The 27991-nt window shown below is 39.5% G+C and overlaps 1 protein-coding gene across 1 annotated transcript; it reads right to left on the bottom strand.

Moving 5' to 3' along the window:
- Nucleotides 1–475: 475 nt before the first annotated feature.
- On the bottom strand, nucleotides 476–27615 carry LOC135363235 (rho GTPase-activating protein 20-like). Its single transcript, XM_064583874.1, has 11 exons — nucleotides 27572–27615; nucleotides 26384–26551; nucleotides 19803–19952; nucleotides 17292–17333; nucleotides 16570–16654; nucleotides 12392–12469; nucleotides 10104–10170; nucleotides 7390–7578; nucleotides 3930–4105; nucleotides 2384–2545; nucleotides 476–643 (listed from the first exon to the last, which is right to left on the bottom strand). Exons 1-11 carry the CDS (start codon nucleotides 27613–27615, stop codon nucleotides 530–532), a joined length of 1275 nt encoding a protein of 424 aa, XP_064439944.1. The 3' UTR covers nucleotides 476–529.
- Nucleotides 27616–27991: the final 376 nt, after the last annotated feature.

Raw genomic sequence — 27991 nt, 5'->3', positions numbered from 1 at the left:
GCCTAAGGTCAGAAAAACACACTTTAAATTAGGTAAATGATTCCACTTAAGAGGTTGGAAAAACAGAGACAGGGAAAAGGATACATCCTTGTATATCTAGCACACAACCCCTCTCTAGCAGAGTTCCAGGCATGAATGTAGACAAAATTGTTGCACTGAATTTAGTTCCTGAGCCAGATAAACACTTCTCTGGTTAGTTAAATGTTTGACAGACTTTTAAGGTCATAGCCCTGGCAGTTGATGCTCTTGCATGTGTCTTGAACCAGGGAATTTCGTCTACAAGGTTCATGGATCCAGAAGGTGTCAAACGGCCAAGGAGTCCACATTAATAAGATCAGGAGAAGAACAATAATAGCCCTAAAGCGTGCCTCTATTCTGAAGCTGACCCCCATGGCTTTGAAGAATTGAAACTCTTTGACATTCGTCATGATTATAGTGGCCAAAGCTGCAAAACGTAAGCCAATGTTTTCCTAATAGTATGTTGGGTGTATTTTGGAGATGTGACCAGAGTAGAGTAATTATTGCATCGTTACCTCCGCGCTGCAGTCATCTTCTCCTCTTCGTTCCCTTGATCAATAACACCGAGCCATTTGTCATAGAGATCAGACAAAAATATACATCCTGGGATATTTCTTAGGAAATACTTGTGGAGATAAAAATAAATATGTATATATATTACAGAAAATATGTATTGGAAATATTACAGAGAAAATATGTAGTTAAAAAATTCAGTTCAGCCCCCACTTCCTTCACAGATACCCAAACTGGGACCCACACGGAGCTTGGCTCTGACTCTCCATTGACTTGCACACGCAGCATCAAGTGCTTGGATATTCTCCCCCTAAATCTTAGAGGCATTAAAGCAGAGCTTAGGCTGTGGTAGAAATGAAGATAAAGCTCCCTTCTATCATCTAGAACTTATTTTCTTTGTGTGCTTTTTTTGCAAAGTACCACAAACTGACAGGGTCTGGCTATAGACCATCCTAAATCCTATTAGCTTCTTGGACAGAAATACGCTTACCCATGTTGCTTGTTTTAGACACAGTGCTAGCTCTTAACTCTAGCAAGAAAAGGCCTGAAACAATCGAAACAGAAACAGGTGGGCTCTTGCACACATATTAGGAAAGAACTAGGTCTTCTCACTCGGGGTATGTGTGCTCCCTGGAAGAAAGCTACTCGCACAATTGCTTCATTCTTCCTTTTCTTAACTGTCTAAAAGTCGAGAGTCTAATAGTAGACTCACTGAGGTCCTGAGGATAGATTCATTTCTAGATTAGGTCCATTCCCAGTTTTTTGACATGATATTATCAAGGCCAAAGTTGCAGAGTCTGTTTCTCCACCAAGATCCATCAACTTCAGGAAGAGAAAACTTTAGAAATGTCTAAGCACTATGCCCACATGTGCATACCCTCTTCCTAGTCGGTGCTTATAACACCGAATCAGGAAGGAACCTCCTAACTCTTTTTTTTTTTAATGATTTTTTTTTTAAAGATTTTATTTATTTATTTATTTAAAAGAGAGAGAGAGAGAAACAGCATGAGAGGGGATAGGGTCAGAGGGAGAATCAGGCTCCCTGCTGAGCCGGGAGCCCGATGTGGGACTCGATCCCAGGACTCCGGGATCATGACCTGAGCCGAAGGCAGTCGCTTAACCAACTGAGCCACCCAGGCACCCGGAACCTCCTAACTCTTGCTAGAAAATCGATTCCATGTGCTCACCTTACAGAGGGCAACACTCATCTTGCTACGTAATGTATCAGCATTCTTCTCCTGTCTCCTGATGCCTATATGTATATTACTACTGGATATCACTATGACCGCAGTGTAGGAGTGGTTACCTAAGTCATTTCTGGACTTTGCTATTGATCACATCTTCGAACATTAACGGGGGACAAGGGAAGACCAAATGTGACTGAGATTCTAAGACTGTAGTCATTACTACGTTAACATAGGGTTGTTCAGAGCTGTTCATAAGTGCCAAGGTGGATGGATTAAATTCTTTCCCTGTTCTATTTCTTTTGGAAACTTTGCCTTCACTAGGAGGGTGGTGAGAATGTTTGCATGGGTAAACAGTGTGTATGTGTCAGTGCGTATTTTGAAATTTATTATCATGACTAGTAGTCATTTCAGTATTAGTATTTTGCATGGCGACTTCAGGAGTGAAGGCAGGGTAGGCGGTGTGTGGTGAAAACAGAAAGAATTTCTAACATATGGGGCTTTTAACTCCTAAAGTAGCTTCCTTAAATTTTGATTTTGTCAAGCGTTTTTCAGCTTGTCAGGTTCTTAATCTATTATGCCCATTATGGTTCTTGAGCAGTCATGATGAAAGACACCAATCATAGCTTCAGTTACTCGTGTGTGGATAATGCTAGAACCTTCCCTACCTTTAAGACGGATGCGACCACATGAACAGATTCGCTGTACAGGTCCACTTTGACCCCAGAATTTAGTTTCTCCTTTAGGACCCTGGTTGATTTTATATTGGGTGATTTGCTGAAGATGCATTCTGTGAGGGACCCTTTTTGATTAATAAGGGAAAGCATATCCTGTAGGAAGAAAAGAAAATTATATCGCATCTCATACCCCAAACGCAGAGCTCAAGCTTGCCTCCGTTTTGAAAGAGGAGGGGAATGCAATGGTACACTGTTTTTGAGCTGAAAGGACTAAAGTCAATTTAGATTGTTTTTTTTTTCAGTGTCTCTCTATATACTTTCTACCCATATATCCATTTTACAGTCATACACTGAAACATTTTAAACACTTCTTTTAAGCAGATTTTCCTTTCCATTGAGTTTCCACTCTTAAATCAAAATTCTCTGCTTCAAGGCCTTTGCACAATCACCGTCCGTTTCCTACTTTACCATTCTTTTCTCATTATTGCCTTACATAGATGCTCTCCGCCAAGTATGGAAGTCTATTTAGGAAATACACATTTCCCATTTGTTTATTTCTCTTTAAGTGAGTGTATACTCCATTCCTACTTGTTCTATTTCTTTCCCTCTTTTAAAGTCAGGCTCAGAAACTCTCTTCCCCTTCTCTGATTACCCTCCCTTCTCATGAGTCTTTCATTGTCTTTTGCTGTATCTTCATGTCCTCTCCCTGCTGTGTAGAATCTTAATAAGGGCTGGACTCAGGGAATAAAATGGATCTGAAGTCTATTATGCTACTTATCTATTGTGTGAGCTGGGGCACATACATCCTGTACTGAGGCTTTTCCGATTCATTTAAGAAGTGTGGAGGATGATAATCCTAGCTACCCTCTAAATTTGCTGTGATGCAAGGACCTGGGGTAGTAGCTAGCAGGTAACATGCTAGCTAAGATGATACATTTCTTCATAGCTAGCAGAACGTTCCCTACATCCCGTACAGTGCTTGCAGAGACACCGAATACTCAGTCAATGTCCACACTGACAATTCACTACAGCAGTTTGAGATAACACAGGCCAAACTCTGTGGCTTTCATTTGACATATTCTGTTAGGATTAACAGATTCCTATTTGCCAGAGGATGAGTCTATGCTCGTGTCAGATGTTTACAGTTGTTAGACTGAGTAGACTCTGCTGAAGGAGACTTGAGACTCATGTGAGTTCAGGAAGGCAATGAGGGGAGAGTGTGAAGATGAGGTGGACTCTCAGAGACTCACATACACAGAGTCCATTTTGACTGATCTGAACAAGCCTCCGCATGTCTTTGTGGAAACAAGACCCAAGTGGAATGGAGAATGTCTTTTCCTGTTGTATTTGCCTCATGACTCTGCAGGACCGAAATCAGATTCTATTCTTTGAAATAACAGTAACAGAGCTTCTCAGCCAAAGCCAGGGGCTGTCTAATGACTTCTCCATTTGGGAATAGATTTGGATGAGGACACGTGGCCTCTCAGAGTGTCCCCTCCTCAGAAGGGCTATAGAAGACCAAAAGGAGATGACCTACCAGGATTGGGAAGGGCAAGTTGTCTTTATTACACACATCCATGAGGGAAACTCCAAAGAGCTGTCCTGGCTTTGAAGAAGGTGGGGTTGTGCACTGGCTGTCCTGGCTAGTGCTGGAGCCCAGACAACAGGCCCAGTCTCTGAAAAAACCGCTTTTAACTGTCTTCTGCCTGTAATCTAAGGAAGAAGTGAGATTAGTAGTAGTAGTTGTTGTTTTATTCGCTTAACCTTCTTTTCTTTTTTTTTCTAAAGATTTTATTTATTTTTTGATAGAGAGCCAGTGAGAGATGGAACACAAGCAGGGGGAGCGGGAGAGGGAAAAGTAGGCTTCCCACCCAGCATGGAGCCTAATGCAGGGCTCAATCCCAGGACACGGGGATCATGACCTGAGCCCAAGGGAGACGCTTAACAACTGAGCCACCCAGCCATCCCGCTTAACCTTATTTTCACCATTCCCATTCTACGGTACATTCACTGCAATGGCTAGAAGAGGGAAACTGAGGCATTTTTTGTGTAGAATTTTCCATGTTTTGAAATTGGCCAATAGCATTCTTATGGTGTTAACAGTTGTTCCCCAGATCCTGCAAACTGATGGTTAAACCTAGAGACTTGATCAGACTTAGTGTCAATGCTTTCAATCCCATCTACTGCCCGTTGTGCTTTATCACGAGGCACTTCACTTGTTGTTTGTTTCCTATTGGTAAGTATGATTAGTGGATTCATCCAGTGTCAGATCTGATTTTAAAAGCTCAAAAGATCTGGTATTCAAATCAAGCTGAGTTTGTTAATCATCTGCTTTCACAGTGAGTCTCCTTCCAGTCTTAAGTTTCCTCTTTGGCTTTCTGAGTGCTCAACTTTTTTTTTTTTTTTTTAATTTTATTTATTTATTTGGCAGAGAGAGACAACGAGAGAGGGAACACAAGCAGGGGGGGATTGGGAGAGGGAGAAGCAGACTCCCACTGAGCAGGGAGCCTGATGCAGGGCTAGATCCCAGGACCCTGGGATCATGACCTGAGCTGAAGGCAGACGCTTAACGACTGAGCCACCCAGGTGCCCCTGAGTGCTCATCTTTCTATGATCAAAAGGATCTGCCTCTCATGACATGATCCGCCTGACCCCACTTCTCAGGTGGCCTCTGGTGTCTCTGCTCTGGGCCATCCCCAAGGATGACTCCCTGCATTCAGGGTTCTTGGGAAATAGTCATTACATGCTGGCTATGTGGTAAGATTCCAGGTGACTGTGTTTTCTTGTGATACCCCACCAAGCTACCCAGAGATGACTTTTTTTTTTGTAAATTATGTTTGATATTTACGGAAAAGAGTCTAATCCACAATGAATTGCACCCAATTCCTCACACATACTCAAACATACATGTATATACACCATACCAGTACAAGGCTTGAAAGAAAACATACAAAAAGAAAAACAATGAGAGATTATGAATGCCTGATTTATCCCCAATTTCCAGAGATGATTTTGAATTACCCAACATTCCCTATCAAAGGAATGCAGAAGAAGAGCTTTACAAAGAAAAGGTGATCTGCAGTGAAAAGCTGAGTTGAAAGTTTCTACTGCTCAGCTATGAATGTTTTCCTTATAAGATACCTTAACATTTGCTTATAAAATCTGCTTAAATAACTGAATTCTTTAAAAGTCCACAGAGGAGCCAAGCTGTAGAAGGATAAACAAATGAGCAACATTTCACCAAACACCCATAAACACCTGTCCACTGGGCTTTTCTGGGATGTAGTGAGTGCATCACCGTATCCACTCACGTGGGTGGCAACACTCATGGCACTTGACCAGAGAGACCAGGATCTAAGAACCAGAAGCATCCTGGTTCTGCCACCTAGTTAGATTACTCAAAAATTCTTAAGCTTTGGTTTGCTTAACTTTAACATAAATGCTGCTGCCTACAACTCGTTGAACTAAATGTAATGTACTACTCAGCACAAGGCATGGCTCGTGGCAGCCTTGATAAAAGTAATTTCCTTGCTCAGAAGGCCTCAGGCAGTCTAGACGTCAGTCTCTTCCCCCTCCAAAGCAGACATCACTCCCATTCTCTATTTGATTTTGCAACCTCTAGAAGGTAGGCAATCATGAAGGATGGCTACCACTTTACTTAACTAAGGCTCTTTCTTCCTGCTCTGAAATTGATACCGCTACCATTTTAAAAGGAGAGAAGAAAGAAAGCAAACACATTCTTAAATCCAGGAGGAGATTCCTGTACATCAAAATGTATGCATTTGCTGAAGATACGTGTTAATATGTAAGTTGAGTTGTTGTATGCAACCTGGGTTCCCTACTCTTCCCCTAGTTTTATTATTTCTAAAACTACCCAAATATATTCCATTCTTCAGCTTTAATAAGAAGAATGCTCTTAAGAAGAATGTTGTATCCCTTGGTACAAAGCTATATATCTAGCTACTCTATGAGTATACAGAAAATAAGTACACATTGAGTCCTATACTTTCTCCAAGGTATTTTCAGGCTTAGCTGGATGTTTCATAATGTACATTATTTGCTGTTAGAGGTCATGTTGCCTCTATTACTAATAAAAATATATGCTATAGCCATGAAAAATATAGGAATGATTAAACAAGCTAACTTTATGGAAACCTATTCTTTCTTAAACAGTCCTGGCAAGATTTGGGTTAATGTTTCCTAATGCTTGAATTAGGGTATGAATATTAAAAAATAAAATTTTTGAAACTTTGTGCTTATAGAATCACAATCATAACAATAAAATACTTTCTATTTTGGCCCAATACTTCTCAGATGAATAACACATTTTCATCAGAGAAAAAAATATCAATGGGAGAATACTGGAATGGTAGGGAAAAAAATAGCAAGAAGGAAGATGAAAAAGCCCTGACCATAAACATTCAGTCTAGCTCCAGCCTTGACCTGTGTCTGAAGCAGACATGGAAAGTGGGGGCAGAATTGAGACTTGAATTCTAACTGTAAGCCCAAGGCCACTTCAGCCTAAGCCCAGAATAAATCCAATTCAGTTCCATAACTCTTTACTCCACTGGAGTTCTTCCATTCCAGGTGCGTCTAAGCCATGCAGTCATTTGATTCCATCCTGTGATGGCCTGAGATACTAGATAAAACCCTGGAATAGGGAAGACCTGTTTCCAGGCCACAAACAGCTTGTGCTCTAAGAAGACACACAGATGTGTACTCACATAATTATATGTAGAAAGTGTTCTGGGGATACAGAGAAAGGAGCTAACAGTCTACCTAGGAGAATTAAAACAAGCACACAACCTTCCTCGAAGTGAGTTGGGTCCTAAGACCTTTGGGTTTCTCTAAGCTCGATTCTGTGCAGTTTTGGGGTTCTTGCCTCTACTGTTCCTCCCCACCCCCCACAGAGAGAGTGAGCTCTGTGTCCTCAATTTGTGGGCAAGAGTGGAGACATGAGCCAAGAGGAGACACCTGAAGAAAGGGAAGGGGCTCACCTCTCCCTTGCTCATTCTGCGCCGGGTGCCTGGGCTTCAGGATGAACCGGCCTTGCATCTCTGCGAACCCCTGCTCCAGAAGGAGGGACTCCTGGAGGGTGGAAGGAGAGATGGAGTCCTCTGGTGTCTGCGGCAGCAGTGTGGTAGATGGAAGATGGCTCATTTTAATTCCATAGGGATGTTTATGTCCTATATGGAAAAAATATAGATTCAGGCTGATGGTGATGGCTCTGATCAAATCCCCCTTCCCATGAGTGTATGCATCACACTGGTATATGCTGCTATTCTCCTGGGGCTTCTGGCACTCACTCTGTGCCTCCTGAGTGAGCATCATATTCGCTCTTGTTGGAGACACCCTGCAGAAAGCAGGTGCCCAAGGAAAAGATTTTAAAAAGAGAAAAAAAATGTAAAGCATGTTACTTTACTTGGAATACAAAGATTCATCAGTGCATTGCACAATGCTGACTTTCGCTGTGTTTCCATCTGAGAATATTTAAGGCCTTCTAGTTTCTGCCTTGACACTAACGAGATCTGCACATCTTAGGCAAATTACTTGACCCCTCTGAGCCTTACATTCATCCTTTGAAATGCTTGCCCTCACACAAACTTATAAGGATCAGAGTAAATATATTAATATGCATTGGTGGGTAATATTTTTTAAATAATTGAACATATATATTAAGAATTGCTATTCTCTCTCACATAATGTCAGTTGAGCAGATTTTTTTTTCATTTCCTTTTGTCAATTTCTAGAGGCAGAGCTACTCAAGGGCAGTGGGATGGGTTGCCTTTATGCTTTATACTTCCCTCCCACTGCTGCCCTTCCTCCAAGGGGAGTCCTGCCAGGTGATGATCAGAGGGAAGGCTGAACAGTGTTGGGAACCCAGAAGCAAAGTGCAAAACGATGTTTACAGAGTGGAAAACTGCACCCAGAGTCAGTGAGAGTTGCCTGCCAAGTGATTTGTTTTGTTCTTGTATGCTTTAAATTGTTTCCTCTCTATAGAATTCTCAAAGACCCTGTGCTATAGGATATGGATCTCATTTTTTAAGAACAGAATGGAAGTTCTCTTTCTGTCATTTCTGATTTATTATTGAATGTAACTTGGGGAGCTTTTGCTGTTCCTTCTCATCTGTCATAGATGCAGTGTCATTGATGTGTTCACAAGAATCACAGTGACTTCCCTCTTTTAAGGAAAAAGAAGCTTCTACGACAGCAATACAACCAAATCACAAAGATAACCAGGAGATAATCCGCAATTGAGAATTGAGAGCATTGGTAAAAAATGCATTTTGAATGCTGCCAATGGATCATCATGAATGACAGGCTCTCCGGATTCCTTAGAGCTGCCTTGGTGTGTGAAGCTGCTCAAAGTCTAAAAAGTTATCATCTATATTGTTTTACCTAAATTAATGCACTTTATTAAAATAAATATATTTAAGTATTTGACTTTTTTCCTTTTTGTGGTTGGCCGACTTTTACAGAGATGTCAATATTAATATGAAACATGAAATGGTGGGGGGGATTTTTTTCCTCAGCTATGCCCTTGGTGACTCTCTGTATTCTAAGACTGGGAATATACATTTCGTAGAAAGAAATTGGTTATTTAGATTTCTAGATCACTTGAAAATATTCTTTAGATAACTTGAAAAAGAGTAATAGCCTCACGGGATTATTTTCTTTTTAAGATTTTATTTATTTATTTGTCAGAGAGAGAGAGAGAGCACAAGCAGGGGGAGCGGCAGGCCAAGGGAGAAGCAGCTCCCCACTGAGCAAGGAGCCCAGGACCCTGGGATCATGACCTGAGCCAAAGGCAGACACTTAACTGAGCCACCCAGGCATCCCGCCTCACAGGATTATTAAAAAGATTTTGAAAAACGCATGTAAGAAGGAATGCTCTAAGATTTCTAGCAGAAATCATTGTCACCATTACCATACATTACTATACTTCAAGGTCTGCTACAGATCCTCTCTTTTTTCTCTTGTTTTTTAATCCTTCTATTTTTGGTAAGCACTGAACAATTTTGCTAATCCAAAGATTTTTTTTTAGAGGACTTGTGCTAATAACTATTTTAGGAGAGGTGTAATCTGTTTATCAATAACCTTAAGAACAGTGATGGAAAAAGCCTGAGAAACAACAAAGTGCAGGTAGTTTAGTCAGTGAAGACTTGAGGAGTTTAAATGTGATTATCTCATTCTCTTTATGATGCTGAGAAAACTTCTGGGCACAGAGCAGGTGTTAAATACATACCTATACCTGGATTCAGAGACATGATTGGATTTTAGCGGATTCTCACAAAATAGAGGCTATTTAGTTGTTAGGAACTGGAATTCAAGACTGGAATATGAAAAATAAATGTATGGGAAAAAAAAATTCCAATTCTATGCTTTCATACCTAAGTGAGTAAATAAGTAAGTAAACAATAAACAAAAAAATTTTTAAGACAGCTCCGTTTGTCAGGTAAAATGAAGTAGAAACGAAAAATTTACATTTCTCTCCCTAACTAGACCTTAAGCTGATGAATGAAGAGATGTCCTCAGTGCCTGGGAACAAGTAAGCACCTGGTAATTCTTTAATAAACGTGAGAGTGAATATTGCATGTGATTTTCACTTTTAAGGGTATTTAAGCTGAAGACAGAACAACCATTACTTTGAGATGTAGAGTTACAATTTTGAACCTAATCAATCCCATCTTAGATTTTCCCTGACACTTACCAGTGAGTGGGTGTGGGGACGCTTCCTTGCCAGCACTCACCCACAGCTGGTAGTCTTTCTCAGAGCCCTTGGAAACAAAAAGAACTATGCATCATAACAAATCTTTCACAGTACTTGAAGAACACATTTCCTTTGCATTTCTCTGTTTCCAGAAAGAAAGAATTGGGGCCAGTATAAATGCCATTTGGTCCATGGAGGTAGCTACAGTACTTGTTAACTTGTTCCCTCATAGCCTCCAGTGGACCGTCCCAGGTTCTTGTCATTTTTGATAAAGGCCAGGAAACCACAGTACAATCAGCCCCTCACGGTGTGGGTGGCCCATGGCCTAAGAAATCACAGTTGTGCCCCTTCGCTAAGGAGGAAACTTCTAATCTCAGAGTCCTGCCTTCCGCTGTCTCTAGATTCCTTGGATAATGCTGGCTTTTGCCGCCAAATGTCCCTGCCCTGACATGCATATTGTCCAGAGAGCCATATACCCTGCTATGACTATTCCTGAGCAAAGTAACTTGAAAGGCATCAATAGTTCCGCAGCCCTGGGCAAAAGGAGACAAACGCCCAAGAGGCCTTGAGGAGTTAGTGGACTGAAGTCAGCCACTGGCTTTGGTGCAGGCAAGCCCCACTTCAGGGAGAGAAAGAACAAGGACTCTAACCTAGACAACATATCAGATGCAGAAAACAATTACTCCCAGCAGAATTACCGCCCAGTAAACCTGGAAGTCCTACTTGAAACAAACACATCTAAATTATAAAGATCGCTGAACTATTTTAGAGAGTCTTCCAGGAGACTAAAGCAAAAAATGTTTGACATGGAGTTGTTGGTGATAGGTACTATGCTTGACCTGGACTCCTGATTAAAAATCATGGTCTTGCCCTTATGAAGAAAGGTCATAGGTATGGACACAGACACACACACAGACACACGCAGACACACAGACACACACACATAGCTAAATCTGCTCAAAATTGTATTGCAAATAACTCGTGAGAGCTAGTAAGGTAGGGTAGGGTTTGGAAATGCTATGCTGGAATCCCTTAAATCAGGCATACATAAAGCCAAATAACCCCAATTCTTCATTAAAACAGAAATTCTTTGTGTGGTGAGATTGATCACTTTATGCAAAGGAAAATCACAAACATGAAATAAAATGAGCTTCATCATTAATCAATCTCCTCAACTTCATCCCTAAAACCACTCACTCTCTGTCTAAGACTTAATTCCTATTTAGGGTATATATATCATACAGGTTAGAAATCAATGTAGATATGTGCTTTAGTCAGTACATATAAATTCAATTTTATTTCAGATATATTATTAAATTTTGTTTGTACAGAAATCATTGATTTCTTATGCTAAATTCCAGTTGCCCTGAATTTTTAAGGGGCTTTATTATACCATTGGGTCAGACAGAATTTAAGTAAGAATCTTGTAATTATGTCATGTCATAATAGCAAGACATTTTTGCATTTATAGAGGATTTTATATAAGAAGCTGTGCTTTACAAGTGCTCCCTTCAGTTCTGTCCATCTGACTATCACTCTCCCTCTCTTTTCCCTTAGAAAACCTCATCCTCAAATATGTCCATGTCTTTCATCAAAAAAAAAAAAAAATCCAGCAACTCACACCAGCGCCATCAAAACATAAAGGAACAGGCCGTTAAAACCAAAACAAGATGAAAGTGATATGTACGCAACTGCCCCCAGATCATGGTCTTATTCAGAACTTGTCCTCTTTACCAGTTCATAAGGGGTGTGAGCCGCCTCATCCCAAGGAACTGCATCAAGAGGAGGTAGCTTCTAGCCATGTGGTCTTTATGTCAAAATGTACAACAAAACATATAATTTAGGATTCATCTAACTGGGATTGAGTCCTTGGGTGATGACCAGGGTAAACAGGGATGGGGAGGAATCAGGAATGAAGACACAGACAGAAGAGTCCAATAGAGGAGGAAATATTTAGAAACTTAGAAATATTTTATTGTCTGTGTATAAAATATATACAATAAACTGCATGTTGTTATTAGCACTCTAAAATTATAGCCCAATTTTATGCTATGATTTTGAATTCGCAGAAAATTTAAAATGGGAAGACAAGAAGAGCACCCATGTATAGGCTAATAATATAGCTTTGCTGCCTTCAATTTCTAAATCTGGGGGACAAAATATGACTATGATATGTATAATAATCAGCTGTCTTATAACGGGAGGTACACAACACACACACACACACACACAAATCTCAAAAGTCAAAGATGGTTTTTAAATTAAAAATAGTTTGCAAGGGTACTTACAGTTATTCCTAGCATTGGTAGTGACATGTTGATAATGTCATTCACTGTGTCTGAATTTGTTACTGTTACAGTTACAGACTGTAAAAAAGAAATGAGAAAAATTGCTATAAATTTTTAAAAATTTAAAGCAGGTGACCAAATAATTATTGTCAAATTATTATCCATACTCTAAAGGCAAAGCTTGTTTTCAGTTAATGACAAAGTAAAGCATATGTAGAGCACACACCCTTGATTATATTTTCATTTCTTTACATAACATGAAGCTAGTAGGAAACATTTCAGTGAAACATATATTTCCCTTCAAGGATTTGTGGCTTACAAAATATAGCAGCTTAAGCAAGAAAGAGAAAAACAGAATTCCACGAGGGGACATGAACTGACCCTCAGCTCCATAAGGCTATTCCCAAAATAGAGAGGGGAGATAGTTTAAAAAGGAGGAGCTAGATACTTTTCTCTCTTCGCAATTACATACTCAGTTTCAGCAAAATCAGAATAAGAACCGTCTGTGACAGACATTTAAAAAAAAAAAAACTATTTAGTCAATACTTTCTTTGTGTCATCATGGTTACTAAGATTTCCATTGTTGAAATCTGTTGAGACAAATAAAACCAATGAGTCTAGGAAATGAGACTGAAAATGTTAGAAGTTTATATTCCATTCGCAACTCTGACAGTGAGTAGTTACTTATAATATCTCTCTATCACACCTTATATTGAGAAACTGCTCCATACAACAAGGAAAACAGTTATTGAAAATTATCTGAAAGGGATGGATAGGAATCTGAGATGATATCGATAAAAGTACCCGAATTCCAAAAGACATTTTAAAAGAGGACAATATGTAACCAACCACGCATACACTTTTTATAACATTATTAGGCAATGAGGCCTGTGTTCTTTGAGAAACAGTGCATGAAGAAGACAAGCAACAGAAGTGGACACTCACAGTCCTTAAAAATATTAAAAACAAAGTTAAAAGAAACTTGTTCTTTCATTGTATTTTTCTTCTTATGAATTGAAATGCAATTGCTTGATATGACAGATGGCCCAAAAGTTGCTTGATAATCGAACTTGTATAAACAAAAGTGTTCATTGATTTCAAACTACTTGAGCTTTAAGGATTATAAAAAAAAGTGTTCAGAACCTAGCAGTAGGACTCAGAGCACCCAAACTCAAGGATATCCTATGTTAAATTGTCTAGGAGGGGCTTCCTATGTTAAATTGTCTAGAGGATTCAAGACTGGGTCTTAGCTTGAAATTTAGTTAGAAGTAATGGCTCTGCTATTTTTTTTAAGATGTCTGAAAGCCTTTCAGTACAACTTAAAAAGTTTCCCACAAATTTTTTTTTTTTTTTAAGATTTTTGTTTATTTATTTGTCAGAGAGAGAGCACAAGCAGGGGGAGCCACAGGCAGAGAAGACAGAGGGAGAAGCAGGCTCCCCTTTGAGCAGGGAGCCTGATGCAAGACTCCATCCCAGGACCCTGGGATCATAACCTGAGTCGAAGGCAGATGCATAACTGACTGAGCCACCCAGGCATCCCTCCCATGAAATCTTTTTAAAGAAAAAAAAATCTCTTTTGAAATACTAATAATCACTTTTTAATTTATCTGGTCTGCAAGATAATGGTTTTCATGGTATAAGGAACATACTATGTTCAAAATAGTAATTCCAGAGATGTATGTATATTTTCCTGCATGTTGTAGGTTCTCCAAAACAGATAAATTCCAGTAGATAGAGCTCTCTGTAAACAAATGACTTCAGAAAAATAAGCTGCTTTTTGAAATAATTTAAAAGAAAAAGAAATGTTACTTTTTTTTATATGAGTCAAAGTGTTACTTAATATATGAAGAACAAGGAATATGTGATCAATTCTCAAGAGCTGAAGCCAACCCTGAGATGATCTAGATGTTCAGACTGTTAGCCAAAAACAGCTATTACAATAATGCTCAATGATACAAATGAAAATATGCTCACAATAAACGAAAGAGGCATCTTAGCATAGAAACTAAAAATATTTAAAAACAGAAATTTTTTATCTGAAAAATATCTTAAAGAAAAAATTTACTGACTAGGCTACATTGCATAATGGAGATGACAAAAAGAAGTCAGTGATTTGAAAATAGATAATAGAAATTATCCTGTCTGAAGAAGAAAAGGGGAAAAAAAGATTGAAAAAATTAAGAGTCTGAGGGATCTATGAACAATATGAAAGGGTCTAATATACATATAACTGGACTCTCAGGAGGAGAGGAGAGAGAAAATGGGGAAGAAAATATTTGAGGTAATCATGATCAAAATTTCCCAAATTTGGTGAAATTAAATTTATAAATTCAAGAAGTTCAGAATATGCCAAATAGGACAGATTCAAAGAAAACCATGCTTTGATACTTCATAGCCACACTGCTAAAAACCAAAAATAAAGAGAAACTCTTGAAAGCAGCTAGAGAAAAATGACAAATCACCTACAGGGGATTAACGTTTGATTGATCACAGACTACTCATCAGAAAGCACAAAGACAAAAAGACAGTGGAACATCTTTAAAGAGCTGAAAGGAAAAAGTTTGCGAACAAAATTCTACATCCCTCAAAATATCCTTCAAGAGTGAGTGTGAAATAAAGCCATATTCAGATAAGAGAAATTAAGAAAATCTGTTTGCACCAGGTCTGCACAAGAAATGCTAAGGATCATCTCTCTAGGATGAAATGAAAACAGTGTTAGAGGGAAACTTGGATGTTCAGGAACAAGTGAAGAACATTAGAAATGCTTATTTTGTGTAAATTATACATAAATAAAGTTGATTTTTAAAGATTTCAAGGTAATTTTCCATGGAAAATTCTGAGTGTAACCCACTGCCACAGCTGAAATCAAAGCAGGCAGAGACAAGAGTGTGCTCTGCTGCTAGAGAACCCTCTGGCCTTATCTCCTTCATGCAATGCATCTACCTGGTGCTTAGAAACCAATCAAAATATTTGCATGGCTTTTGCTTTGGCCAGGAATAACTACCCCTTTTTCCACCTTCAAATACTATTTTGTGTGACCTAGAGCTACTGTAAAGTATAACAGGAAAAAAAAAAATGTCACTTAAAGATACCCAAAGTATCTTGTTCATCATTGCAAATGTCTTGGCTACTGCACTACAATTTCAGAAATCAAATTTTATACCAAGAATGGGCAACTGGTTTGATTTTTTTCCCCCCAACAGCCAAAAGAAAATGAGATAGAAATATGCTGATCCCTTAAAAGTGTCATCCCTCTGAGCTCAATTCAACCCTGATATTCCTTGGATCAAAAGACCTTTCAAAACCCCTCTGCAGTTGATATAACTACTAAGTGAAATACCTGACCCTTGAGTAGATCCTGTACTGGAAAGGAGACATTATTGAGGTCAACTGACAAAATGGGAACATGGAAGGCAGAGTAAAGTATTACACCGATGTTAAATTTACTAAAGGTGATAACTGTGTGATGGTGATATAAGAGGATATCTTTATTCTTGGGAAATACCTAGGTTTAAGGATAAAGGGCCATGGCATTTGTATGACCCTCAAAAATAAGTATAACATACACATAATAGGGACAGAGAAAGAAAATAAATGATAAAGCAAGTGGAGTAAAATGTTACTAATAGCTGAATCTAGGTAAAGGGTGCATGGGGTGTTTTTTGTTTTATTTTTATACCTACAACTTTTCTGTGAGTTTACAGTTATACCAAATAAAGCGTCAATGGGGGGAGGGTGGAGAACTGTGGAAACAATCCAAACCATTCTGTACATAAGTAGTAACCATTGGGAAAAAATGTTTACTTCTAGTAGGAAATACCTGCATGTGAAAATCACCTTATTACAAGCCAGTGTTGTTGCTATTAGAAAGAACCAGGGAAATATTATGGATATTTAACATGCAATATTCTTTTCATGCTTAAGTACTGTGGCATGGATTCCTCTCACTTCATATTACCTAGGATTCACTCTTTATGTATACAAAGACACGTGTAGACAGGAAAATACATTTTCCCACATGGTACTTTTCTAAATACTCTCTCTCTTCTTATCTCTTGCTCTCTCCTTCCTACCTCCCCATCTCTCCCTCCCTCCCTCTCTCTATCTCCATCTCCATCTCTTTCATTCTATCTGAATCAGGAACATGGAATTTAATTTTTGGTCTTAAAAACACTTACACAGGCACAGTTCTTGATGTCCTCAGTGAAGATTCTGAGAGGAATGCTTTTGGGCTGGTCCTTCTCTTTGGCCAGATTGATGTACCTAATCAAATTCAATAATAACCCCAAATAGAGTAGGATGAATTAGCTATTAGCTTACTTTCAAATTGATCTATGTGGCTAAAATTTTCAACATACTCTGTTATTTTTAAATGCATGTAAATAAACTCAGCAACATCAAATTATGGGTTGGAAGAAAACATGCAAAACTATTTCAGGAAAGTAAGACATGACTCAGAAAACAACAGGTTGCTCTTGTCATGTAAGATGTGAGTAGCGGATCCAGTCATCAAAGCTTTCCTGCCTAGACTGGAGGGCCCAGCACCTTCAAGGGTAGGAATGAGAAGGTGCTTTGAGCATCACTCAGGAGAGTAAATTGCACTTAAGAAAATTTAATATGTATCTTTTGAGAATAATGTTAGCTCCAATCATTAGGTCTGAGAGAAGGGGAAGATGAGAGTGATAACCAGAATTTCATCAAAAATAAGCAATATGTGCATGTAAATAAGAGCAGATTATTTGCAGTAGCAGCCAGGGTACATCTAAATAAGAAATTATTTGAGGATAGTCTAACAATTTCTACTAAGTAGGGGAAGCATAGTGTGTGGGGGCACTGCTTTGAAGAGATTTATTCTTTTCTCATGGGTTAAAGATGTATAATATGTATAGTGACAAGATACCTTTGAAGGAAAGAATGCCATTTTTCCTTTTGTTCCGAAGAACTGCAATTTAAAAAAAATGGGAAGAAAAAATTAAGATACATACAATACTTATACTAGCAAAATAAGATCACCATTCCAGAAAAAAAATAGCAGCAGCCAGTTGTTAAGGATGTGGATGCATGTGTTAATATCATACTGTCCTCATAGTTGCGCTTTGGAGGGACCCCACTCTTTTATGAGCGTATTAAAGCAATGGGAAGTAGATCCTAAAGTGGGAGAAAAGTTGGTTTTGAATCTGAACACTTAATTGTAACTATGTGATGCAAGCTATGTGATCATGGGCACTTTGCTTCACTGCGCTGATCTTCAGTTTCCAGAACTGGAAAAGGGTTAATTATACCCCGAGTGTTCCTGCAGCTGCAAGTGCTATTCAGATATAAAGAACATTATTATTCAAATTAAATCATACTTAAGGAATTTGGCATTTGGATGGAACTATCTTGGCCCAGAAACAAGAATAGCTTTTTAGGAAGAAACACCTGTAATATTTTTATTTCTTTATACACATAGCAGATTGGAATGTGTTAAATTAGTTTCTAGAAAACATTCTTCGTTACTGTGATCCTCTGAGCAAGATCGATCCAGCTAGTGCTAAACTACTAAAGGTTAGTCTTTTCTCAACTAAAGTTTTCACAGCATTTAGTACCCAAAGTTGCGAATGTTTTAAGCCTCATGCATACATGGCCTTACCACTTACTAGCGTTTTTTTACCGTGGTAAACTACACAAAATAAAATTGACCATTAGTGACCTTTAGTACATTCACAGTTTTGTGCAACTACCGTGACTGTTTAGTTCTGGAACATTTTTTCACCCAAAAGCAAACCTGTGTCCACGAAGCAGTCACTCTTCCTTCCTTCCTGTTTCTAGCTCCTGTACCATATTTTGTGTATTTGTTGATAAACACTTGGGTTGTTTCTACTTTTGTTTGTTTGTTTGTTTTTTGGCTATTGTCGACAATGCTGCTATGAACGTTTGTGTATCAATTTTTGTGTGGACCTACGTTTCTCTTGGGTATCTATCTGGGGGTGGCATTGCTGGGTCGTATAGTAATTCTGTTTGACTTACTGAGGAACCATCAAACTGTCCACAGTGGCTGCCACATTTTATACTCCTCCCAGCAACACTGCTCCCCAACCCCTCCATCGCTGTTTCAGGATTTGTCCCATCTGGAAAATGGAACGCCCACTTAGCGTCCCAGCCTGCCTATGCGCATGGACACAGCTTCTAGTTAGCCATGCTGATCTGCAGAACAGTAATAACCACAAATAGCAAAAGCACTAGGTGCCAGGAATTGTTATAAATGCCTTCTATATGTTTACACAGCTTTTTAACTAATATAACATGTATAAGCCTGGCTTCCACATTTTCCTGCTTGTTAGGGAAAAAAAGTCTCTTGGAAACTCCCCTGTCAAAGACTTTATACATTCCCAATTGAAACTGTTTCCTTCCATTTGCAACATGGAGAAGACAGGAAGCAAGAGGAACTGAGAATCTTTACAGAAATGCGTCGTGGAAAAGAAGACATGCGGAGAGCATATAAATACATATTTCTTCCCAATAAGCTTTGAAAATTTCTCCTTAAGTCAACGCTGCATTATAGGGCTTAATAAATTAACAACTTGTAAACATTTTCGTTGTCTTCCCTTTGTGATGACGTGGGACATTTTGGTGGAGTGGGGTGAGGAGAAGAAAGAAGGGTGTTAAGTGCATGTGATGAACACTCATTGTGCAAAACAAGAATGAGACTTGGGGTGTGGTTGTTTCAAACAGCAGATGTAAGTGTTGCACCACCCCTGTAAACTCAGGAGTGTCTGCTCAGGATGTCCGGGGTAGAGAGTCACATTCCCCATCCTCGTGTCAGCCTAAGAATGTGTCTTGCACAACTAACCTCTACTCAATGCAATCATACTTTTGTTTTAGATGGTCACCTCTCTAGAGACACCAACTAAGATAATCAGTACACAGCAATTCAGGCAACCTCATATTCAATGACATGATTAATTTATTTGTATAATTCCATACTATTTTTAAAGGAATGACCTTGGGAGTATAAGAGCAATTTTTCAAATTTAATTGGACTCTTTAATAGTACTTGCTCAAGAAAAATATGCCAGTGATTTAGAAACACACATACCCCCTGGGAATTAGGGGGCAGGATATTGGAGAGGGGTTCTAGAACCTCACTCTCTTGATTCTCCTTCCATATGCCTAAAACACCCAATTCCTCAAGTGGCTCCTAGAGCCCATGGGAAAAACCACTGATCAAAACCAAAAGAAATTACTCCAATAGTTCCCACTCTATGTTATCTACTTGCTCCCATTTGTACATACCTTTTGGGGGGAAGTACAAGGCAAATGAGTGTCATTATGGGAAGTCAAAAAGGGAGTCACTGGCTTGACATATAATCAGATTAAAATGTTTTTCTTTTTATCCCATGTAAATACAAGACCAAACGGTCGGTCTTACCCGAAGGTGGCCACAAAGGTCACCGTGGGCCAGCCCAGGATAAAGGACCTCCCAGCACAGATGTTGGCATCCTCCACTCTGTCCATACAGTTGGCAGTCCACATGGTGTTCAGTGGTATTTTCTTTTTTATCTTAAGTTTTTTCTTATACCTAGAAAGATACCCAAACAAGACCTCTGTTAGTTTGTTTCATAAATCTTATGGGAACAGCTGTGCTCATCAGAGACCAGTTCTCACTGCTCCAGGGCACAGCATGCCTCCCTTGTCTCTATTACCCTCTGTGCCCAGCACAGCAAATGGTGACATGACCTTTACAAAGTGTGTGTTGAGCGAAGTCTGGCCCTAGGAAGGCCCTGAAAACACTTCCTCAAATGGCAGCAAGTGGCCATTTTTCTGAATGTTGAGTGTTGAGTAAAGACTATATATTCCAGAGCTTTTTAAGAAAACCATTAATTCATTTATTATTGTTAGAATTTGTTTCTTATTATATATAGTTTTATGGTTATTATTATAGTTAATTATTCATTTATGACTTGCTTACTTCAAAAAGTATTTGAGGGGCTGAACAAAGCTACCTGATACACGATTTATAAAAATAGTCATACAATTTTTTGCTTAAGAGACACAAACCAGGGGGCGTGCCTGAGTGGCTCAGGCGGTTAAGCATCCAACTCTTGGTTTCGGCTCAGGTGGTGATCTCAGGGTCTTGAGATCGAGTCCCCATGTAAGGCTCCCCTCTCAGTGGGGAGTCTGCTTCCCCTCTCCCTTTGCCCCTCCCCCCGCTCACGCTCATTCTCTCTAAAATAAATAAATACATAAATAAATCTTCAAAAAAAAGAGAGAGAGAGAGACAAACCAAGAACAAAAAATAAACTTGGATCAGAAAGATTTTTTTGGGGGGGGGGGATCAGAAAGATTTAAAAGTTATTTTCAACCTTAATTTAAAAAAAAAATACTTTCTAGCCTTTAAAGCATAGGTTATTTTCAATTTCCCTTCTTAAAATTTTATCCATATCATTTTCCCTTAGATTATGGCTAAAACTGAAAAACTGTTAGCCTACAGATTGAGCCCAATTTAAAAATCATCAATCCATCCATCAATCAATCCCAGATCAGCGGTCAGGAGGTCTTATATGTGAGTGATGGATACTTCCCATTTCTCTGAGGAGTCAGAAGGTGATCAACTTTGTCAGTGGTGAAATTGCTTTTTGACAATTTCTGCCTAATCTTCTTTGATCTCTAACATGAAAACCACCATATTGATTGATTTGGTTAATTCACAACTTTAACTCTCAGGTGGGCTTGGGATTTAAATAGTTATAAGCCCTCTGAGGGATGCTTAGGGAACTTGGACACACCACTCTGGAACTCCTTACTATTCAGAAACACATGTGGAAACACTAAACTAAAATGAGATCAAAGACACCTCATGTGCAAAAATCCCTGTGACTCCAGTGATTCATGGAACAATTAAAGCTAAGACTCTCCAATGGGTTTTATGAAATAAAAATAATTTTGCTGGACGCACACTTGAAGGATAATCTAGATTCAAAGTTTATGACACAATGAATAAAGTCATCGGATAAAATCATTATCAGATATCAGATGTCTGATTATCAGATAAAATCATTTTTCTAGATAGTAACTCCAAAGGCATTGTCAGGGTAGAAATATATGGCTAATGGGAAAGATAGACATATATCTGTTGGTTTTTAAGATTTTTTTTTTTTTCTAATGTAGGTATCTGTGTGTATACAGACACCCAAGGTACTGTGTGGGAACTTCCAAATACATTGACCTGGAAAAAGGCATTTCAGTAATTCTCTCCTTAGTTCAAGAAAGCACCAAGATTATCTACTCCAAACCAAGGAGTTATCCCAAAGCCCAGAGCATGGTTTCGACTGTCCTATCACATTTGGAGCACTTATCATATGCCAAGCACTGTTCTAAATATTTTATAAATACAAATATAAAAAATGTAATCCTCAAACAACTACACTAGGTGGTCTTTATTAGCTCCATTTTACAAATAAGGAAACTCACAGAAAGGTCAACTAAATTGCCAAAGGCAAGAGAGTTTGAACCCAGACAGCCTAACTCATGAGCCCATGTTTGTAACCACTTGGCCTCTGTGGCTGCTGACCTATCGTTCCATGAACTACCCTTCTCATGTTTCCTACCCTCACTCAGCCTCACTTCGATCCCCAGAGCCATCAGGCTTTCTCATTGGATTATCTGGGGAGTGAGAGGATAAATCTCAAGACATTATATTAACAAAGCTGGTTACTAGCTTGGAAATATTTAAAGTTTATTACAACAAAGCTTCATACTTCAGTGGATTCTTCTAGGGTCTTACTGCATTTCTTCACTCTCAATCACTGACCCAACTGGATTATCTCAGTAGAAATTAGAAAGTATTAATCTAATGTAAACTGACTTGAGGAGAAGAAAGAGGAGGAGAAAGAACTGTGGTTTTTATTTCTAAAAATAGTCCTTTATTATATTTGTATTAACATGATGGATATCACTCTTGCTTTCTGCTACCTCAACCTTTATACCAGAAGGGAAGCCCCAGTGCACTGTGGAAATTTACAGGATTCTAGGGGGATTTCCCCTGTTCTAAGATAGGGGTATCCTTTTACAGATGTTGGGAGTGGGGGTCCTGTTATATTCTGTAAGTAATTCTTTGTAATTTCACGGATAATGAGTTAATAGTCATCTTCATCTTTTGACCTAATTTAAATTCATTTTTTGTTTCATTTTATATTCTTTAATAACTACATATGAGGGATGTGATGTCTAAAGAACTAAGTTCAGTCCCTTCCTTTTTGTAAATTCTTCATGGGCCTCTACTAGTATTAATATCTTAATATTTATCAAGCAGATACTGTTCTTAAAAATAAAGTAATAATTTTCTTTGAAAAATAACTTATTTAGTATTCTAATGAATATCAAAAGTAATAAGGAAGGTTCCATCTGACCTCAATTCTTGAGAAATTTCTGAAGGCGTATGAAAAGAATCCCCAAACAATTTTCACTATTATTAACATCTTGTACGACTAGAGAAATATAATTTCTTTGTGAAGAAACAAACATTTAAATTCCTTTTATTATTACACACAAACTAAAATTCACTAATTTTGACAGAATACAGAGGTAGCAATTAGTCAACTACTTACCCAATTTGTGTTAATTTCTATAGCGTCAACCTAAAGATGAGAGTTTCCAGCTGAAGCCTGCAGGTGAGCTGAGGTAAAACAGAACCTGGGTCACCCCAACCCCTTCTTATGGCTAATTGGAAAACGTAGGCCCTAAATTCAGATGATTAATTTGAACAGATTGATTCAGGACATAACACAATCCTCCAAGAACAAGGATGACAGGGATGAAACAAGGTTGTTAATGCAGGAGCTATTTCTTTTTAGTTGTTTCCTTCTAGAAAAAAAAAATGTAAACTTGTCCAATATTCACAGTGATCATAAATATACCCAAATATTTACTATGGGAATGTTCTCATGGTCGTTTTCTAAAAACTGTGGCAAAAACTTGTACGCGGCCACAGCATGAAGTGCTGCTCGTGACTGCTAGGGACAGAATTGTGTCCCCTCCCCCACTGCTCCCCACAGTCTTACCGTGAAGCCCTCTCTGCCAATATGACCATGTTTGAAGAGAGAGCTTTTAAGCGGTAACTAAGTGTAAATGGGGCCATCAGGGTAAGGGCTTAATCCAGTAGGATTGGTGCCCTTGTAAGAAGAGGGAGAGAGAGCTCTGTGTGTGTGTGTGTACATGCAGGCGCTGAGGAAACCCCACAGGGCATAGGCGAGAGGGCAGCCATCTGCACGCAGAAAGACAGCTCTCGCGGGAACCTGACCCTGATGGTGTCCCGAACTTGGACTTCCAAAAATCTGTGTTCTCTCTCTGTCAAGGGCCTTGGTTTTAGAAGCCAAATTCAAGTGCCTGAGATCACTTACATTTTCTAATATTCCAAATGGATGTAAAAAGTATATAAGATAATCTTTCAGGAGCTGAGTCTCTTAAAGAGAACATTATTAAATACATTGATGTAGATTTTGTCACATCATAAAAACCCTTGCGTAGACACAAAGACCTATCTCAAAAGCAATATGTGAAGAGGAAAAATGTTGCACTTCTTTTGTAATAGTGAACCAATCAAAATAAAAAATTCAGCTCTTAAAAGGATGCAGTTCTCTCATGGGGAAAGAACACTGCCTTTATATAAAATCTTTTCAGCAGAACACCGTAGGTTCTGTAAAACCCGCTGAGAGGTAAGCAGTATCCAGGACAATAAATGGCTCTAGTAAGAAAAGAAAGGTCTTCTCCTCTCCCTAAGTGCTATAATAATTACAAAGATGAAAACAAAGTGAAGGACAACCTGTTCCCCTTATAAATCGAATGGGAGTGGTCTGCAAGGTCCCAAGGAGCAGGAAAGGAGTTTGCTGTTTGTTAGCGTGTCTCGGGCTGAGCATGCAAGAGTAGGTGTGGCATGGTGTGGCAGGAAGAGTGTGGCCTTGGGATGAAGGCAGGCCTGGCTTGGAGTCTCTCCCACCATTTCCCTGTGGATGACAGGTCCATTCCTGAGACTTCCTCCATCCCCACTTTCATTTCTGCAGTCGGTGGATGGTAACAATACTGGCCTTGGAGGGCTGTGGGGAAATTACACGAGGAATCTGTAATGCTCCTCGTGTGGTCCCCAGCATGCATCCCACACATTTTAGTCTCCTGTACTCACCTTGGTTAAATAAAGGGAATGGTAACTAGTCTGCTTTTTTAAAAATAATGATGTGGCCCTCTATCAGGAGGAGCAGAGTGCGTCATACGGACCTCATGCCAGGACCTGGACAGTCTTTTTCTCTCTGTCCTCCTCATGACATCACCACCTCCAAGGCTACATCTGTAGGCAATATCACTCATCTCAAATATATTTTACTATTTCTGTCTTTGCCTCTGATTTTTTTTTTTTTTTTTTTTTTGGACAGCTACACTACCTTCATTTCTCAGTTCACTAAGCATTCTGACCTATTTCTTACCAGATACCAAGCAGATTGGAGTTGTTTACTCAACATAAAGGAAAGGTTGATTTCAATAATGAGAGAGAATCTAGGTGTTCATGGAATGTTGTATGAAATTCAGAAAAATAGAAATAATAGAAACAGCAGCACCACACGTAGAGTAAAAGCCTGTACTTTGAAAGAAACGGACCTAATTTCAAATGTAGACTCTACTCATCACTAATATGGTGACCTGGGCAAAACCTTCAGACCTCTGATTTTCAGAGGTCTTCTCTAAAATAAAAATAATCCCATCTCACAGGGTAGTTGTAAGGTTGGAGAAGATTGCATACATGAAGTTCTTAGCATAACACCTGTCATGTAGTAAGCCCCTGATAAATTATCATTAATGTCACTCAGATTGAGTACAGCATTTTGCCAAATTAGTACTTGCATGGCTTACTAATGGCATGGCATAACTGGGAGCTGGTGAGGGCAGCAAAATAAAGGGGGCGTAGTTTTTTTCTGGTGACTAAAAAGCTTCTTGATATTTGGTTGGTTGGAATAGTCTTTGTCTTTCATGATGTTTTGTGAATAATGAAAACAGAGACAGAGCAAGTAAACAGCTGACCTCCCATCCACCTGCTTTTGGACATTTATTGAGCAATCATCAGGTTCCAGGCTGGCTATCAGTTACCTTTGTGTTCAGGGTTGAGAGGAAAGTGCACGCAGTTAGTTCTGTCTCCAGCATATATTCCCAATCTGTCTGCTGCCTCCTTCCTTTTTACTGCACTCCTATCCTGGAGCCCTTGAGAGCAGGCATCAGGACTACTGCCTCCCCTAACCAGTCTCCCTGCTCCCACTCTTGCTCAACCATCCATCCATTACCTACCAACAGTCAGAAAAATTTGCGAGAGCTATAAATCAGATTCAGTCAGTCCTAGTTAAAAATGCTTTGGCAAAATATTTCCACTTTTCACCATGGCCTGTGAAGACCGTGTGTGACTGGACCCCGAGCGCAGTTTCACATCTGATCGCATGCCCCATGCTTTCGGCTCCCATCAAATCAGCCTTCCTGAGCCCCTCCCCCCAGGGGTCAGGTTGCACCCACGTAGCCTGCCGGTCCCTCAGCCTAGAAGGTTCAGGCACCTTGTCTAGGACTGTGGCTGCTTCTCATCCCATAGATCGAGTTTCAGTGCTGCCACCTAGGAGAGGCCCTCCTGGACTACCCCTCTCTCATACGTTCCCATCATCTCCACACGGCCCCCTGCCTACTTTCTATCAGAAGCACTAATCACAATCTATAATTACCCCTCTTATTTTTGTCATTTGTAAGTTCCAGGCAAGAGACACACTGCTTGTCACATTCTCTATTGTATTCTCTGCAGGCGGGGGGGTGGGGGGGAGGGGGGTATGGCACAAAACAAGACCTCCATAAGTACTTGTTGAATGAATGAAGGATCCAAACATGGGCAAAAACAAAAGAAAAAAAATGTCATGTCTTCTTATGGTAAGGGTTAATGGAAATGTAACTTCGTGATCATCACAAGGGCACGTTGCTTAGTATACATACTTGGTATCGGACACCAGCAAGAAATCGCTGAATAAGAAGAGGTGCCGCTTCTGCCTCCTCCAGCCTCTCTTGAGCTCGACGGGGCCGTGGATAAGCAGGGTATGGGCGGCACCCTCAGATGATGTAGTGCTTTTGCTGCAGGCATCCACCTCAACAGAAGAGCTCTTCCTGCAACCCACCAAACACCACGGAGCAGCTAGTTACTAGTCAAATATACAATAGAGTTTTATGCTAAATGTCAAGGTTCGCATAACACTAAAATTTAGTCTCAACCCCGAAAGCAGAGCTCCAGAGCTCACATTCAGGGATCGCTGAGTTATAGAAAGCTATTGAAAGACATGAGGTCGGACGTCTGGGTGGCTCAGTCGGTTAAGCATCTGCCTTCAGCTCAGGTCATGATCCCAGGGTCCTGGGATCGAGTCCCACGTCGGGCTCCCTGCTCAGCGGGGAGCCTGCTTCTCCCTCTGCCTCTACCCCTCCACCCTGTTTGAGCTCTCTCTCTCTCTCTCTCACATGCTCTCTTTCTCAAATAAATAAACAAAATATTTTAAAAAAGGAGAGAGAGATGAGGTCACTTGGTGAATTGATGCAGATGGAGAACAGTTTCAAGGACAAAGCCCTTGGGCATGCCAACACTTAGACGTGGGGTGGAGAAAGCAGCAAAGCTAATCATGAGCTTTTAGGAAGGGGAGGATCAAGAGGTAGAGTGTATTACAAGAAGGCAAACAAACAACAACAACAAACAGGACAATTGGTGGCCTAATATAAAACAAAATGATACGGTGTGTGTGTGAAGAATTAATTACAATTTGCTTTCATGTTAAGATAAAAATGAAGACAACTGAAGATTCTGGAAATTTACTTATCTAAATCTACCTAAATCTTATCTAAATCAATATTCAAACTTGGGGGAAAAATTCTCAAAGATCGGCAAAAATACTGGAAACATCAAAAAGTTTCTAAACACAAGAGTTTAGCTATTACTTGGCTGAGCTCTGACTGAGCGCTGATAGGACTTTCTGGTCATCATAGGTAAAACAGCTAAATTGAACAGAATGCAAAAGTTCTTTCATAAATAGGACAGATATTTTCATAGACCTGGGAAAATTCTCTCTCGTGGAGCCAAGAAAGTGTCTCCTCCGAGAATGTAAACCCTGCTCTCTTCAGCTCAGCAGCACTGAATCTTACGAACCTGAGTAGCCTTTCACGAAGCTGGTGCTGAAGTTACTCATTAGTGTACACGTATTAGAAGAAACAAAAGAGAACAACACTTCCTGTTATTGTCAGTCTGTTTTGAGGCTCAAAAATAGTATATCAAAAGACTACCTTCTGCAGTGAAGCCTTGAATGACCACCTATAAGTTCTGCATACTTTCTGAATGATGTGAACATCCTTTTGTCTTCAGTTCTCAGGACTGAAAATCAAGTGAGTCTACAGCACTAGGCAGAGTACTGTAAAATGCTTGAAGCCTGAGGATTCCATAGTAACCTGAGATCACTACCATTATGATGTCACGGATCTAAGGCTCATGTCGTAACTGCCAAACTGACATACTTGTTTCCCTGATTTGGCCTGCACGTTTTGATTTTTTAAAAGTAATCTTTTTTA

The sequence above is a fragment of the Mirounga angustirostris genome, unplaced genomic scaffold (genome assembly GCF_029215605.1).
Source record: "Mirounga angustirostris isolate CCGP_5_RB_7025 unplaced genomic scaffold, mMirAng1.0.hap1 SCAF_69, whole genome shotgun sequence".
NCBI classification, from domain to species: domain Eukaryota; kingdom Metazoa; phylum Chordata; class Mammalia; order Carnivora; family Phocidae; genus Mirounga; species Mirounga angustirostris.
The sequence above is the reverse complement of the archived record's forward strand: the minus strand, read 5'-3'. Positions and strand labels throughout refer to the sequence as shown.

What these genes read in the sequence shown, in the direction of transcription:
- LOC135363235 (XM_064583874.1), bottom strand. Translation starts at nt 27,615, where the DNA reads ATGAGTAACTTCAGCACCAGCTTCGTGAAAGGCTACTCAGGTTC. An exon ending in ACATCAAGAACTGTGCCTGT is followed by an intron (nt 12,470 to 16,569) that starts GTAAGTGTTTTT and finishes TCTTTTTTACAG; the next exon opens with TCTGTAACTGTAACAGTAAC. An exon ending in GCAGAATGAGCAAGGGAGAG is followed by an intron (nt 4,106 to 7,389) that starts GTGAGCCCCTTC and finishes CTTCTTCCTTAG; the next exon opens with ATTACAGGCAGAAGACAGTT.